The sequence below is a fragment of the Symphalangus syndactylus genome, chromosome 1, assembly GCF_028878055.3.
Source record: "Symphalangus syndactylus isolate Jambi chromosome 1, NHGRI_mSymSyn1-v2.1_pri, whole genome shotgun sequence".
Taxonomy (NCBI): Eukaryota; Metazoa; Chordata; class Mammalia; order Primates; family Hylobatidae; genus Symphalangus; species Symphalangus syndactylus.
The window spans coordinates 102,608,052-102,621,972 of NC_072423.2; the positions used below are offsets into that span (position 1 = coordinate 102,608,052).

The window sequence follows — 13,921 nt, forward strand, 5'->3', positions numbered from 1 at the left end:
TTCTTTTTACATTAAGGTCTAATTTTCCAAATTATTATTATCCTAAAACACCTTCTTCCATTTAGATATGTACCACTTTTAACCAGGAAACTGAGAAACATAAGTTACCAACAAACAAACATCCAGTTATAAGAAAGATGCTTATCTGAGGAGGGGACAGGAAGTTCATCAAGGCATGAAAATGACTGTCCTCACAGTGGAATTTGGAAATAAGAATACAACTAACTAGAGGGTGTGTGAGTCTTCACCTCCTGGTGTAGATGATACTTGGGATCCCTCAGGTATGGTCTTGCCTGAGGTGGGAGCCAGGGATGCTTCCTGCCCAAGACTTCTGCCAGCCCCAACCTTCACACCTGATCACTCTTACCAAGGGCAGCAAGTTGCCACACCCAAGTAAACCAAGACAAAAAGTGACTTGGAAAACTTCCAGAAAGCTGCTAGATCAAGACTGTTTCTCTAAATGGCAAAGGAAAAGAAAAAAGCAGACGTAGAAGAGGGAGTGGGAAGGAAAGGAAAAGGAGTAAAAGAAGATGGAGGGGGAGGAAGAGAAGAAACTTGGGAGTACAAAAAAAATGACTTTTAAAAGCCCAACTCTGATCTCACAGCAGTGAGTTTTATATATAATATTCGACTCAATAATTTTTTTCTGACAAAAGAATGGGTAATATATTGCATTAGTTTGTTGTTCGTTTTGAGACAGGGTCTCACTCCTCTCGCCCAGGCTGGAGTGTGGTATAGCACGATCTTGGTTCACTGCAGCCTTGACTTCCCAGGCTCAGGTGATTCTCCCATCTCAGCCTCCAAAGTAGCTGGGACTACAGCTGCATGCCACCATGCCTGGCTAATTTTTTTGTATTTTTTATAGAGATGGAGTCTCCCTATGTTGCCCAGGCTGGTCTCAAACTCCTGGGCTCAAGTGATATGCCTGCCTTGGCCTCCCCAAAGTGCTGGGATTACAGGTGTGAGCCACTGTGCCAGGCCACACTGCATTAGTTCTAATATGACTTGAACCACCACAGTTCTGAGTTCCCTTTGCTTTCTACCATTGTTGATGACATCATGTCCTAGTGGAAACCCTTTTCTTCTTCTTCCTTTTTTTAATTTTTTTATTTTTGAGACAGAGTCTTATTCTGTTGCCCAGGCTAAGTGCAGTGGCATGATCATGGCTCACTGAAGCCTTGACCCCCCAGGCTCAAGCAATCTTCCCACCTCAGTCTCCTGAGTAGCCGGGACTACAGGCATGCACCACCACACCTGGCTAATTTTTTATTTTTTGTAGAGACAGGGTTTCTTTACGTTGTCCAGGCTGGTTTTGAACTCCTGGATTCAAGCAATCCTCCTGCCTCAGCCTCCCACAGTGCTGGGATTATAGGCATGAGCCACAGCACTCAACTCCCTTTTCTTATAAGAGAGAAGAATCGAGAATTGCACCTTGACCACACTGAGCCACATATCCTTGTGGGCAGAGAATCCGTGGAGCATGAGGATGGAGGGTTTGTGCCCAGGCCTGCCCCGGAAGGAATAACAGAACTGATAGTCTTCATGGTGAACATAGCGGACTTGCATGCCCAATGTCCTCCGCCAGTACCTGGAGGGGGTGGGAAATAAAGACAAAACAAAATCAGTAAGCTCTAGATGAGTGGCTTCAAGATGGGCACAGGTCCTCTCTATAAGTCTTACTTAGTGATAACACAAATACTTCTCCAGCCCTTGTCCTCCATCAGTCTCTAGAGTCCTCCTGAGCTTTACCCTCAAGGAACACGAAGCCAAACCATTCCAGAGAACACCTTAAATGAACTATTTTGGTATATATTTTACTAATCTGTCTAGGAAGGGAAATGTGTTTTCTTAAGAAGCATGCCACACATGATAACCTTTTGATAATGTCTTTCTAGAGACTTTGAGAGTGATAACTTATTTCTTGAGAACCATCTGCACTGGTGCTCTGGCTTTGTTCCTCATAACATATGGCAGCTGGTTGAAAGCTCAGCTTCTGCCGGTTACATAAGACTTGGCAGTGCTGGACTTTGGCCCAAAATCAATTTCAATATGAAATTACCATCTAAACAAATTGAACTCTCTGCATGGTGAATCCCTCCAAGATGAGAGATAATTAATTCAATCAGAGATGCACTTTGTAAGATACTTCACACTAAAGAAGTAGCCAAGTCTTGCAAAAACAAATAACCTAAACTGACTGGTCTTAACTCTGTGTAAAATAAGCAGAGAGGGAGAGAAGATATATATTCATTTACTTTTATCTGCATACAAAAAATGTAGGAGCATACATAAGATTTTTTGTTGTTTGTTTGGTCAGGTTTTTTGTTTGGTCAGGTTTTTTGTTTGTTTGTTTGTTTGTTTTTTTAGATAGAGTCTTGCTCTGTCACCCACACTGGGGCAATCTCAGCTCACTGCAACCTCCACCTCCCGGGTTCAAGCAATTCTTGTGCCTCAGCCTGCTGAGTATCTAGGGTTACAGGTGCACACTACCATACCTGCCTAATTTTTGTATTTTTAGTAGAGATGGGGTTTCGCCATGTTGGTCAGGCCAGTCTCAAGCTCCTGGCCTCAAGTGATGCACCCACCTTGGCCTCCCAGAGTGCTGGGGTTACAGACGTCCAGCTGATTAAACAGCACCTAGTTGGTTTCTTTTGAAACTTTTTTAAGGACTGCATTGCCCACTCAAAACGTAAAGAACATAATAGCATTGGCTAGCTTAAAAGCTCTTCTTACAACAAGGCAAGCATATTTCAAAATTCTAAACCATAACATGACTTTGTTCATCCATTCACATCCCAGCTCATTCACTTACTGACTTTGAATGTTCCCTCCAAAACTCATGTTGAAATTTAATTGCCATTGTGAAGTGGGACTGTTAAGAGGTAATTAGGCCCTGACAGTTTTGCCTTCATAAATAGATTAATGCCATTACTGAGGGAGTAGATTCCCGATAAAAGTGAGTCTGGCCCCCTCTTGCCTCCGGCTCACTCTTACAACAGTCTCTTATCTTTCTACTTTCCACCATGGGATGACACAGCAGGAAGGCCCTTGCCAGATATTGGTGCCATTCTCTTGGCTTCCCAACCTCCAGAACAATCAGCCAAACAAATTTCTTTTCTTTATAAATTACCTAGTCTGTGGCATTCTGCTGTAGCAACACAAAATGGAATAAGACACTAACTATATAATCTTATAATATGAGGAAATGCTGCATTCCACTAAGAATATGGCAAAGATTAAATGATGAGGTAATCCATGTACAAAGTTTTGTTCAATGCCCAGCACATGGTAAGTATTCAGTACATGATAGTTACTAGTATTATGTAAAGATGATTTTGTCCTTCCAAATATATCATTTGCCAAAAATTAAAAGGAAAAATTAGGGGAAATATTTGCAATGAATATGACAGCTGCAGAATGATATCCTTAATAAATAAAAAGCTTACAAATTGATCTCAACCATGCTAAAACCCTAACTCAATACTAGGCAAAATAAATGAAAAGGTACCTTAGAGTAGAAAAGATATTAATGACTAACAAACATAAAAAACATGTTCAAGTTCACTAGTAATTAAAAATATGAATAGCGCACCAACATGGATGGAACTGGAGATCATTATGTTAAGTGAAGTAAGCCAGACGCAGAAAGACAAACATCACATGCTCTCACTTATTTATGGGATCTAAAAATCAAAACAATGGAACTCATGGGCATAGAGAGTAGAAGGATGGTTACCAGAGGCTGAGATGAGTAGTTGGGGGTAGGGGAGAAGTGGGGATGGTTAATGGGCACAAAAAAAAAATAGAAAGAATGAATAAGACCTACTATTGATAGCACAATACGGTAACTATAGTCAATAATAACTTAGTTGTAAATTTTTAAATAACTTGAAGAGTGTAACTGGATTGTTTGTAACTCAAAGGATAAATGCTTGAGGGGATGGATACCCCATTCTCCATGATGTGCTTATTTCACATGGCATATCTGTATCAAAACATCTCGTGTACCCCATATATACCTACTATGTATCCCCCAAATTTTTAAAATAAAAAATTAATAAAGAAAAAATATGAATACCCTTCATGAGCTTCTAAATTAGAAAAGTGGTGGGGTTTTTTGTTGAGATGGGGTCTTACTCTGTCACCCAGGTTGGAGTGCAGTGACACAATCATGGTTCACTGCAGCCCTGTCCTCCTAAGCCCAACTGATCCTCCCACCTCAGCCTCCTGTATAGCTGAAATTACAGGTGCATATACCATGCCTGGCTAATTTTTTAATTTTTTAATTTTTTTGGTAGAGACTGGGTCTCCCTTTATTGCCCGGGCTGGGCTCGAACTCAAGTGATCCTGCCACTGAGCCACTGCACCTGGCGTGTGTGTGTGCGTGTGTGTGTGTGTGTGTGTCCGTGCATGTTTATATAACCAGTTATAAGGTTCAGCCTTTCTAGAAAGCAATCTGGCATAAAATATCAAGAATCTTTGAAACCTCATGCCCCTTGTTGACCTAGTAAGTATAATTCCAAGAATAATCTGTCTCAAGGAAATAAGTAGAAACTTTGAAAAAGAATATTTTTAAAGTGTTCCAGCCAGCGTTATGTGTTGTTTAAATTAGAAAAATCAATACTAACTTTAGTATCCATGAATAGGAAATATATTAGATAAACTACCATATAGCTAGGTGATGTCTTATTTTGCTATTATTTAAAATGGAGTTTTCAAAGAATATTCAATAACACGGAAAAATATTTATGACATGATGTCAAGTGAAAAAACAGGACCCGTTTTTTTTAAATACTATTGATTCCAATTCTGTTAAAAAAAAACTGTTAAGTTTACACAGATGGAGAGGTGGGGGAGAGAGGTGAGAAGAACAAAAGAAGCATTGAAGAAAATTAATTATTCCAGGGGTTATGGGTAATTTACATTTTCTTTGTGTTACCTTTTTATTTTTAAATTATTTATTATTTTTTATTTTTAGTACCGGGAGTGGGGCTTGAATGGGTTATGTTTTTATAATCATCAAATTCTCTATAACTCTCATACAAAGTACAGTGTGAGATCACGGAAGAGCTGGAAGGACCTGGTGGAAAAGGTGAAACTTCAGCAGACTACTGGATACTCAACATATATCAGCTGGAAGCTGGAGAAGATGTGCCAGGAGGTAGAGACGGCAAAGGCAAGGGCCTGGGGGAGAGCCAAGTATGACTTGAACCAGAATGAAGAGACACAGGGTTGGAAGGCGGCCAGACTGCCGGACTCAAGAATTGAGGGCTTCTTCATTACCAGACAGAGCTCTTTGGAACTACTCAATATTTTTCATTTAATTGGTACATCCACTGGACAAGTTTACCTAGGCTCCAGAAACAAGGAGCTGGAAAACTAATATTTTTTCTTTTTTTTGAGACAGAGTTTCACTCTTGTTGCACAGGCTGGAGTGCAGTGGCGCGATCTCAGTTCACTGCAACCTCCACCTCCTGGGTTCAAGCGATTCTCCCACTTCAGCCTCCCAAGTAGTTGGGACTACAGGCATGTGCACCTGTGTGCGTGCACCACCACGTCCGGCTAATTTTTGTGTTTTTTTTTAATTTTTATTTTTTAGACAGAGTCTTGCTCTGTTGCCCAGGCTGGAATGCAGTGGCATGTTCTAGGCTCACTGCAACCTCCACCTTCTGCTTTCAAGCGATTCTCCCACTTCAGCCTCCCAAGTAGCTGGGACTACAGGCGCGTGCCACCACACCTGGCTAATTTTTGTATTTGTAGTAGAGACGGGGTTTCACCATGTTGGCCTCGCTGGTCTCAAACTCCTGACCTCGTGATCTACCCACCTCGGCCTTCCAAAGTGCTGGGATTACAGGCGTGGGCCACAACGCCGAGCCTCTAATTTTTGTATTATTTTTTAGTAGAGACAGGGTTTTACCATGTTGGCTAGGCTGGTCTTGAACTCCTGACCTCAGATGATCTGCCTCCCTCAGCCTCCCAAAGTGCTGGGATTACAGGCGCTGAGCCACCATGCCCAGCCCAGAGAACTAATATTTTCAAATGATCCCCTCAATGAAAGAGTAGGAAGATGACTCTAAGATACCAGGCCAGCTGAAAAATTCTGAAAGACCCATGGCCCAGATGGAAAAAATCTTCTTTGGTTTAATGATAACAGATAATAGAGAATAGATTACCTCTAATTCACAAAAGCAGAACCTTACAGAACAGAAACGAAGAGAAGAATTAAGGTGGGATGAATGAATGTCTCAGGAGCAAGATCTTTTACAATCTCAGTACAAGAGCCAAACTGCTCCTGTTTCAGGGACAGAAGTCATTGAAGGCTCTATTGACCTAAATAGAAAAGCCCCAGGGGCCGGGCGCGGTGGCTCACGCTTGTAATCCCAGCACTTTGGGAGGCCGAGGCGGGCGGATCACGAGGTCAGGAGATCGAGACCGCAGTGAAACCTCGTCTCTACTAAAAAATACAAAAAAATTAGCCGGGCGTGGTGGCGGGCGCCTGTAGTCCCAGCTACTCGGAGAGGCTGAGGCGGGAGAATGGCGTGAACCCGGGAGGCGGAGCTTGCAGTGAGCCGAGATTGCGCCACTGCACTCCAGCCTGGGCGACAGAGCGAGACTCCGTCTCAAGAAAAAAAAAAAAAAAAAAAGAAAAGCCCCAGAGAGGACTTCCTTGGGGTTCCTCTTTAATAAAGTCTCCTGGAGTCCAGAGTCCTCATCCTATAAGTCTCTGTCTGGTTAACAGGAACCTCTGAAGAAAAGTACTTACAGATTTTTTTATACTGTGGTAAAATAGACATAACATAAACATTTACCATTTTAACAAGGGTACAATCAACGACATTACACAACACTGTAAAACTACCACCACTATCCATTTCTAGAACTTTTCATCATCCCAAATAGAAACTCTGTGCCCATTAAACATTAACTCCTCATTTCCCCCAGTCCCCTAGCAACCTCTATACTACTTTCTCTATGAGTTTGTCTATTCTGGGTAAAAGTGGAATCATACAAAATTTGTCCTTTTGTGTCTGGTTAGTTTCACTTAGCACAGTTGTTCTCAAGGTTCATCCATGTTGTATTAATAGCATGAATCAGAGTGTCATTCCTTTTTAAGGCTGAATAATATTCTATTGTGTATATACCATGTTTTGTTTATCCATTTGTCTGTTGGACATTTAGGTTATTTCTATCTTTTCGCTATTGCAAAGAATGCTGCTACGGACATTGGTACACACATTGAGACTCCGCTTGCAATTCTTTGGGATTTACACTCATAAGTGGAATTGCTGGATGTTATGTTAAATGTATAACTTTCTGGGGAGCCAACAAATTTGTGCATAGCAACTATACTATTTTACATTCCCAACAGCAATGCATAGGGGGTTCCAATCTCTCCACATCCTCACCAACACTTATTTTCCATTTTTTTAAGTTACGTATATTTTACCACAACAAAAAGAAAGAGCCAGGCTGGGCATGGTGGCTTACAACTGTAATCCCAGCACTCTGGGAGGGCAAGGTGGGTGGATCGCTTGAGCCCAGGAATTTGAGCCTGTCTCTACAAAAACCTGCAAAAATTAGCTGGCAAGGTGGCACACACCTGTAGCCCCAGTTACTCTGGAAGCTGAGCTGGGAGGATCACTTGAGCCTGGGAGGCAGAGGTTGCAGTGAGCAGCCTAGGCTGGTCTTAAACTCTTGGGCTCAAGCAATCGCCCACCTCTGCCTCCCAAAGTGCTGAAATTACAGGCACGAGCTGCAGCACCCAGCTCCAAATTCACTTATTAATTCTAACAAATTATAGATTTTTTTGGACTTTCATGTACACAATTGTGTCATCTGCAAACAATGTCAGCTTTATTTCTTCTTTTCCAATTCTTATCCCCTTTTCTTTCTTATATTTATATAAGTGAACTGTTCACTATGATTTCTTACCTTGATTTCACAACTGAGTTTCTTTGGGAAAACAAAAATCTTAGAAAATCTCAGTCTTTTTCATCTTGTCAACAGTCCTGATATTTTCATTACACAATGAAAATCAGACCTGATGTCATCCGCAGTGGCCACAGCATCCCCGGTGTGGCTCTCTGTTGACTCACGTTGAAGCATTTGGTATCTCCTGCAGGAGCAGCCATAGTCCACGGTGCTGTGGAAGTGTGCTGGCCATGCTCCAGGGACACTTAGACCCAGAGAGAGCTGCTCTGAAGACTTGCTGTGGCCTACTGGGGACACCTGTTCTTGTTCCCTGAGGAGCTGAGATGATCCCAGAGGGAACTCCAGGAGCTTGCACAATGTGGTGACTTCACCAAACCCTTATGCTCACGTGGCAGGGCAGCGGGGAACGGGGACTGGGTGCCAAGCTACCTCTACTGCCTGCTGATCCTGTTTGTGTAGCAATCCTGAAAATTAACCTGACCCACCTAGGTCTGCGAGGTGAACCCACTGGTGGTCATCACTGGCAGCCGAGCAAATGAAAGCCTTTGGAGAAGTCGCTGTGGTTAAGGGATATAAGTGACTCATGGTGGTGCTGCTCATTCTATGACAACCACTGTGTAAATGTCACTTGCGGTGAGGCTATTTGGAGGAAGCAGTCTGTGCATTTCAGTGATGCGGAGGAAGTGCCTCACAGGACTGCTGACAGCTCTCTGCAATGGCATCATGGGTTTTATTACTAAAATCATAATCCCCCGTGTCACAGTGCCACCTGGCATGATCTGAAAAGTTTTCTAGGATTTTCACCTTCCCCAACCAGCTGGATTTTCTTCTTGGCCTGTGTGCCTGAGTTCACAAAATAAAGAGCATTGTGTTTGTCTTTCAGCCATGGCACTGAGCTAGGTGACAGGCATGGGCAGGCTTTAAGACCCCATGCCTCCATACTGCCAATTAAAGAGGCTCTGAATGCTCTGCACTGTGGGGCCTCTCTGGTTTTTTTGTGGTATTGTTTGTTAATAAAAGTGAATTATTTGCTATGCAGCATTATTCATAATAGCCAAAAGGTGGAAACAACCCAAGTGTCCATCAACAGATGAATGGATGAACAAACTGTATATACACACAATGGAATATTATTTAACCACAACAGAAAGTGAAGGAGTGATGCATGCTACAACACGGACGAACCTTGAAAACATTATGCTAAGTGAGAGAAACCAGACACAAAGGTCACACATTGTATAACACCATTTATGTGAAATGTCCGTAATGGGCACTAAAAAGACAGGAAATAGATGAGTGGTTACCAGAAGATGAAGTAAGGGAGAAACTGGGAGTGATGGCTACTAGGTATAGGGACTCCTTTGGGGAGGTGGAAATATTTGAAATTAGATAGTGGTAATGGTTGTACAACACTCCGAATATATTAAAACCACTGAATTGTACACTTTATTTATATTTATATTTATATTTTATTTATTTATTTATTTAGACAGAGTCTCACTCTGTCACCCAGGCTGGAGTGCAGTGGCACGATCTCGGCTCACTGCAACCTCCGCTTCCCAGGTTCAAGCGAGTCTTCTGCCTCAGCCTCCCAGGTAGCTGGAATTACAGGCACGCACCACCATGCCTGGCTAATTTTTTGTATTTTTAGTAGAGACAGGATTTCACCATGTTGGCCAGGCTGGTCTCGAACTCCTGGCCTCAAGTGATCCGCCCGCCTCAGCCTCCCAAAGTGCTGGGATTACAGGTGTGAGCCACCATGCCCAGCCTTGAATTGTACACTTTAAAATGGTGACTTTTATGTTAACATGAATTTTAACTTTATTAAAAAAGCAAATTATTTGCTATCAACTTATTTTTCTCATTACAAATGAAACATCAAAATTACCCTGACACCCTTACTCTGAAAGCCTTCTCCTCGACAGCCCAGGGAACTGTTGGGGGACTATGCAGCATTGAGGCTAGTTTCCACACGAGGTGGGTGGAATTAACCTTTACATAATCACACCTCTGTATGTGGCCATATCCATGGTTACGAGCCACATCAGTGAATTGCGTTCTCTGCTTCCATTTCACGTGGTTAATGAAAACAGCGTTTTGTGTGTGGCAGTCCATGATGCCTTGACGAGGCCATGAGAAGGGGCACGCAACTCTGCCTTCTCCATGTCAGGGGTCATCCAGGAGCCTTAGCCCACAAAGCACAGAACGCTACTAGCACTGCAAGGGCAACGGCATTTCAGCTTCAGAGTGAGTCTCGCTTTCTCAATGCAGAAGGTGGGTCCCGGGTGACTTGGGATGGGGTCACAACTCCCCACTCCCGCCCCCAGAGAGCAAGAGCAAAAGATGAAAAGCTCCCTTCCATTCAATTAGTTTCCTTTCAAGGATCAGAGCTTGGCTGGCAGGCGGAAAATTCCACACTCAAGTGAAACAAAAGGGAGCCAGAAAGGAGGGCAGATAAAGGGCATAACACCCTCCCTGGACTCTTCTACATAAAGAAGTGAGTTCTGACTTCCCGAAGTCCCAGTTAGATCTCAATGGGCTTACCTACAGCACAGAGAGGAATCAGGTCTATTTCGGCGCTCCCTTCATCAGGGGATGTACACCACGGGGGTGGGAAGGGCAATTTCATTTGATAATTGGACAGTGGCATGAAAAGGCAATGAAGCACATCATGAGAAAGTCACTTTCGTTTTGACTGTTAACCTTCTGATTCCAACAAGGAGAAAGGCTCAGCTCAGGGCTGCTACATCTTTCACGCTGCTCATGCTTTGTAACAAAGTAAAGGAGAAACAATTTAATAAGACTGTTTAATGTCATTGTGTTTATTTTTACTTTTTGATATATATATATATATATATACATATTTTTTTTTGAGATGGAGTTCTGCTCTTGTTGCCCAGGCTGGAGTGCGATGGCACGATCTCAGCTCACCGCAACCTCTGCCTCCCAGGTTCAAGCGATTCTACTGCCTCAGCCTTCCAAGTAGCTGGGATAACAGGCATGAACCACCACGCCTGGCTAATTTTGTATTTTTAGTAGAGACTGGGTTTCTCCATGTTGGTCAGGCTGGTCTCGAACTCCTGACCTCAGGTGATCTGCCTGCCTCGGCCTCCCAAAATGCTGGGATTACAGGCATGAGCCACTGTGCCAGGCACTTTTTGATATTAATTTACTATTTATGGCAAGCTTTTCACTTAAGGGAGTGATATTCATATCACTTTTTAAATACTTGATTTAAGGATTTTTTTTAAAAGATGGCTCACTCTAAAGGAAATACAAAATAAAAGGACAGGTGGTATCCAGATAGGACAAGAATAATAACAGTGGTATAAGAATGACATATTTTGGAAACTTCTTTTTCTTTCTGTCACTTCTTTACTAATGAACACTTCTAGAACAACTCTAAAAGTATTCTGTCCTATACATGCCATCTCAATGGTTCTGGTCTTTCTTGTTCATTTCTCAGTGACACCGCTGCACCTGTCAGGACATCACAGGGTCAGAATCCAATGATGAAGGCCAGGTGCGGTGGCTCACACCTGTAATCCCAGCACTTTGGGAGGCTGAGGTGGGAGGATCACTTGAGGTCAGGAGTTCGAGACCAGCTTGGCCAACACGGCAAAAGCCTGTCTCTACTAAAAATACAAAAATTAGCCAGGCATGGTGGCACGTGCCTGTAGTCCCAGCTACTTGGGAGGCTGAGGCAAGAGAATCGCTTGAGCCTGGGAGGCAGAGGTTGCAGTGAGCCGAGATCACACCACTGCACTCCAGCCTAGGTGACAGAGGGAGACTCTGTCTCAAAAAAAAAACAAACCAAAAAACAAACAAACAAAAACAACCAATGATCAAGAAGATACCAAAGGAGTTCCCATAAAAATGTACAATTCTTGCTTGAAGACAGAATCACTGACTTTGGGAATGTGGGTGGAGAAAGATGCTATCAGAAACCTGAAAGGGCTGGGCATGATGGCTCATGCCTGTAATCCCAGCACTTTGAGAGGGCAAGATGGGCAGATCACTTGAGGCCAGGAGTTGGAGACCAGCCTGGCCAATGTGGTGGAACGCCATCTGTACTAAAAATACAAAAAAAATTAGCCAGGTGTGGTGGCACACACCTATAAAATCCCAGCTACTTGGAGGCCAAAGCAGGAAAATTGATTGAACCCAGGAGGTGGAGGTTGCAGTGAGCCGAGATCATCCCACTGCACTCCAGCCTGGGCAACAGAGCACAACTGTGTTTCCAAAAAACAAACAAACAAACAAACCTGAAAGAAATGATCTGGTAATATTCTTCAAGAGCATTCCCAAAATTCCAAACAGGATGAGTACCTTTCAACTTTTCTCTCTGTCTGAAATATTTCCTGATAAAATGTTGGACAATAACCACAAAAAGGACAAGCAGAGAAGATGTCAACATTATGATACTCTTGAAAACGTCAATGATAAAACTGGCTTACCAATAATAGATTCTTATCAGTGCTGAAGGCCACAGAAGAAATGAAGCCACGAATGCCAGGATTGGGATGGCCAGCGTCCCGCCCGCAATCACAAACATGTTAACCACATCAAGATCCATCCTGCTCTTTCAGGCTGGCTGACTCCTGCAGGGGCCAAAGAGAATGACGATATTAAAACTCTGTATCAAGGGAAAAGAGGCGAAGAAGCAAAGGGGACAAGAAAAGCGAAGTTCCCAGAGTGAGGGTAAAGAACAGGAGGAAACCAAAGCAGGCAAGTGCTTTAAAAAAAACCAAATAGACATGACAACTAAAAGTAACGAGGAACTTTTCAGAGGAGCCTGGATTTGTAAAAAACATTATAAAGGACATAGTTGGGACAAATGTGGAAATCTGAGTAAGGGCTGGGTATTAGACAACGTCAATGTATCAGTGACACAATTCTTGAGTATGATGATGAAATTGTGGTTATGTATGTATGTAGGAGAATATCTTCCCTCTTAGGAGATGTCTGCTGAAGTTGTAAGGGGTGAAGTATAATGGTATCTGCTACTCACTTTTAAAGGTTCAGGAGAGAAAAAGAAATGTGTGTGTGTGTGTGTGTGTGTGTGTGTGTGTGTGTGTTGGTGGGAGGAGAAGAGAGAGAAATAAAGCAAATATGGTAAAATGCTAACCACTGGGGAATCCAGGTGAAGGTTACATGATATTATCCTTTCAATCTTTCTGTAGGCTTGCAGTATTTAAAAATAAAAAAGGAGCCAGGCGCAGTGGCTCACACCTCTAATCCCAGCACTTTGGGAGGCTGAGGTGGGCGGATCACTTAAGGTCAGGAGTTGGAGACTAGCCTGGCCAACATGATGAAACCCCATCTCTACTAAAAATACAAAAGTTAGCCGAGCGTGGTGGCAGGTGCCTGTAATCCCAGCTACTCGGAAGGCTGAGGCAGGAGAATCGCTTGAACCCAGGAAGCGGAGGTTGCAGTGAGCCAAGATTGTGCCATTGCACTCTAGCCTGCGCAACAAGACTCCACCTCAAAAAATAAAAATAAAAAATAAATGAAAATAAAAAAGGAGGACAGGTTGGGCATGGTAGCTCATGCCTGTGATCCAGCACTTTGGGAGGCCGAGGTGGGAGGATCACTTGAGCCCAGGAGTTTGAAGCTGTAGTAAGCTATGATTGCACCACTGCACTCTAGCCTAGGCAACAGAGTGAGAACCTTTAAAAAAAAAAAAAGACAGACTTTTAAAGAAATCAATGAACAAATATATATGTACACATGGATACAACAAACCAGTAACAGTGATTGCATCTAAGGTGGGGAATTAGATAGCTAAGTGTCAGGAATAGACAGGAAACTTGGTTTTTCACTTTTTAAAACTTTTAAGTTGTTATGTAAATATGCAACCAATTCAAAAAATAAATACGTAATACAAAGTTAGGGGGGAATAAGCCAAAAAGGTAGTTTTCAGTGTACTTTCTGACGTCTTCCTAAAGACTTACACATCTGAAGGCTAGAATGTGGGATGCATGAGAGT

The 13,921-nt window shown here is 42.8% G+C and overlaps 1 protein-coding gene across 12 annotated transcripts in view; it reads right to left on the reverse strand.

Moving 5' to 3' along the window:
• Positions 1 to 13,921, reverse strand: part of ABHD6 (abhydrolase domain containing 6, acylglycerol lipase) — a 55,879-nt gene that overhangs the window by 23,918 nt on the left and 18,040 nt on the right. For all 12 annotated transcript variants that reach the window (XM_063645577.1, XM_055272976.2, XM_055272984.2 and 9 more), the window contains 2 exons: positions 12,390 to 12,533; positions 1,432 to 1,588 (listed from right to left, as the gene is read on the reverse strand). In XM_063645577.1, the coding sequence (XP_063501647.1) occupies positions 1,432 to 1,588; positions 12,390 to 12,508 (276 nt within the window). In that variant the 5' untranslated portion in view covers positions 12,509 to 12,533. The remainder of the gene's footprint in view (positions 1 to 1,431; positions 1,589 to 12,389; positions 12,534 to 13,921) is intronic.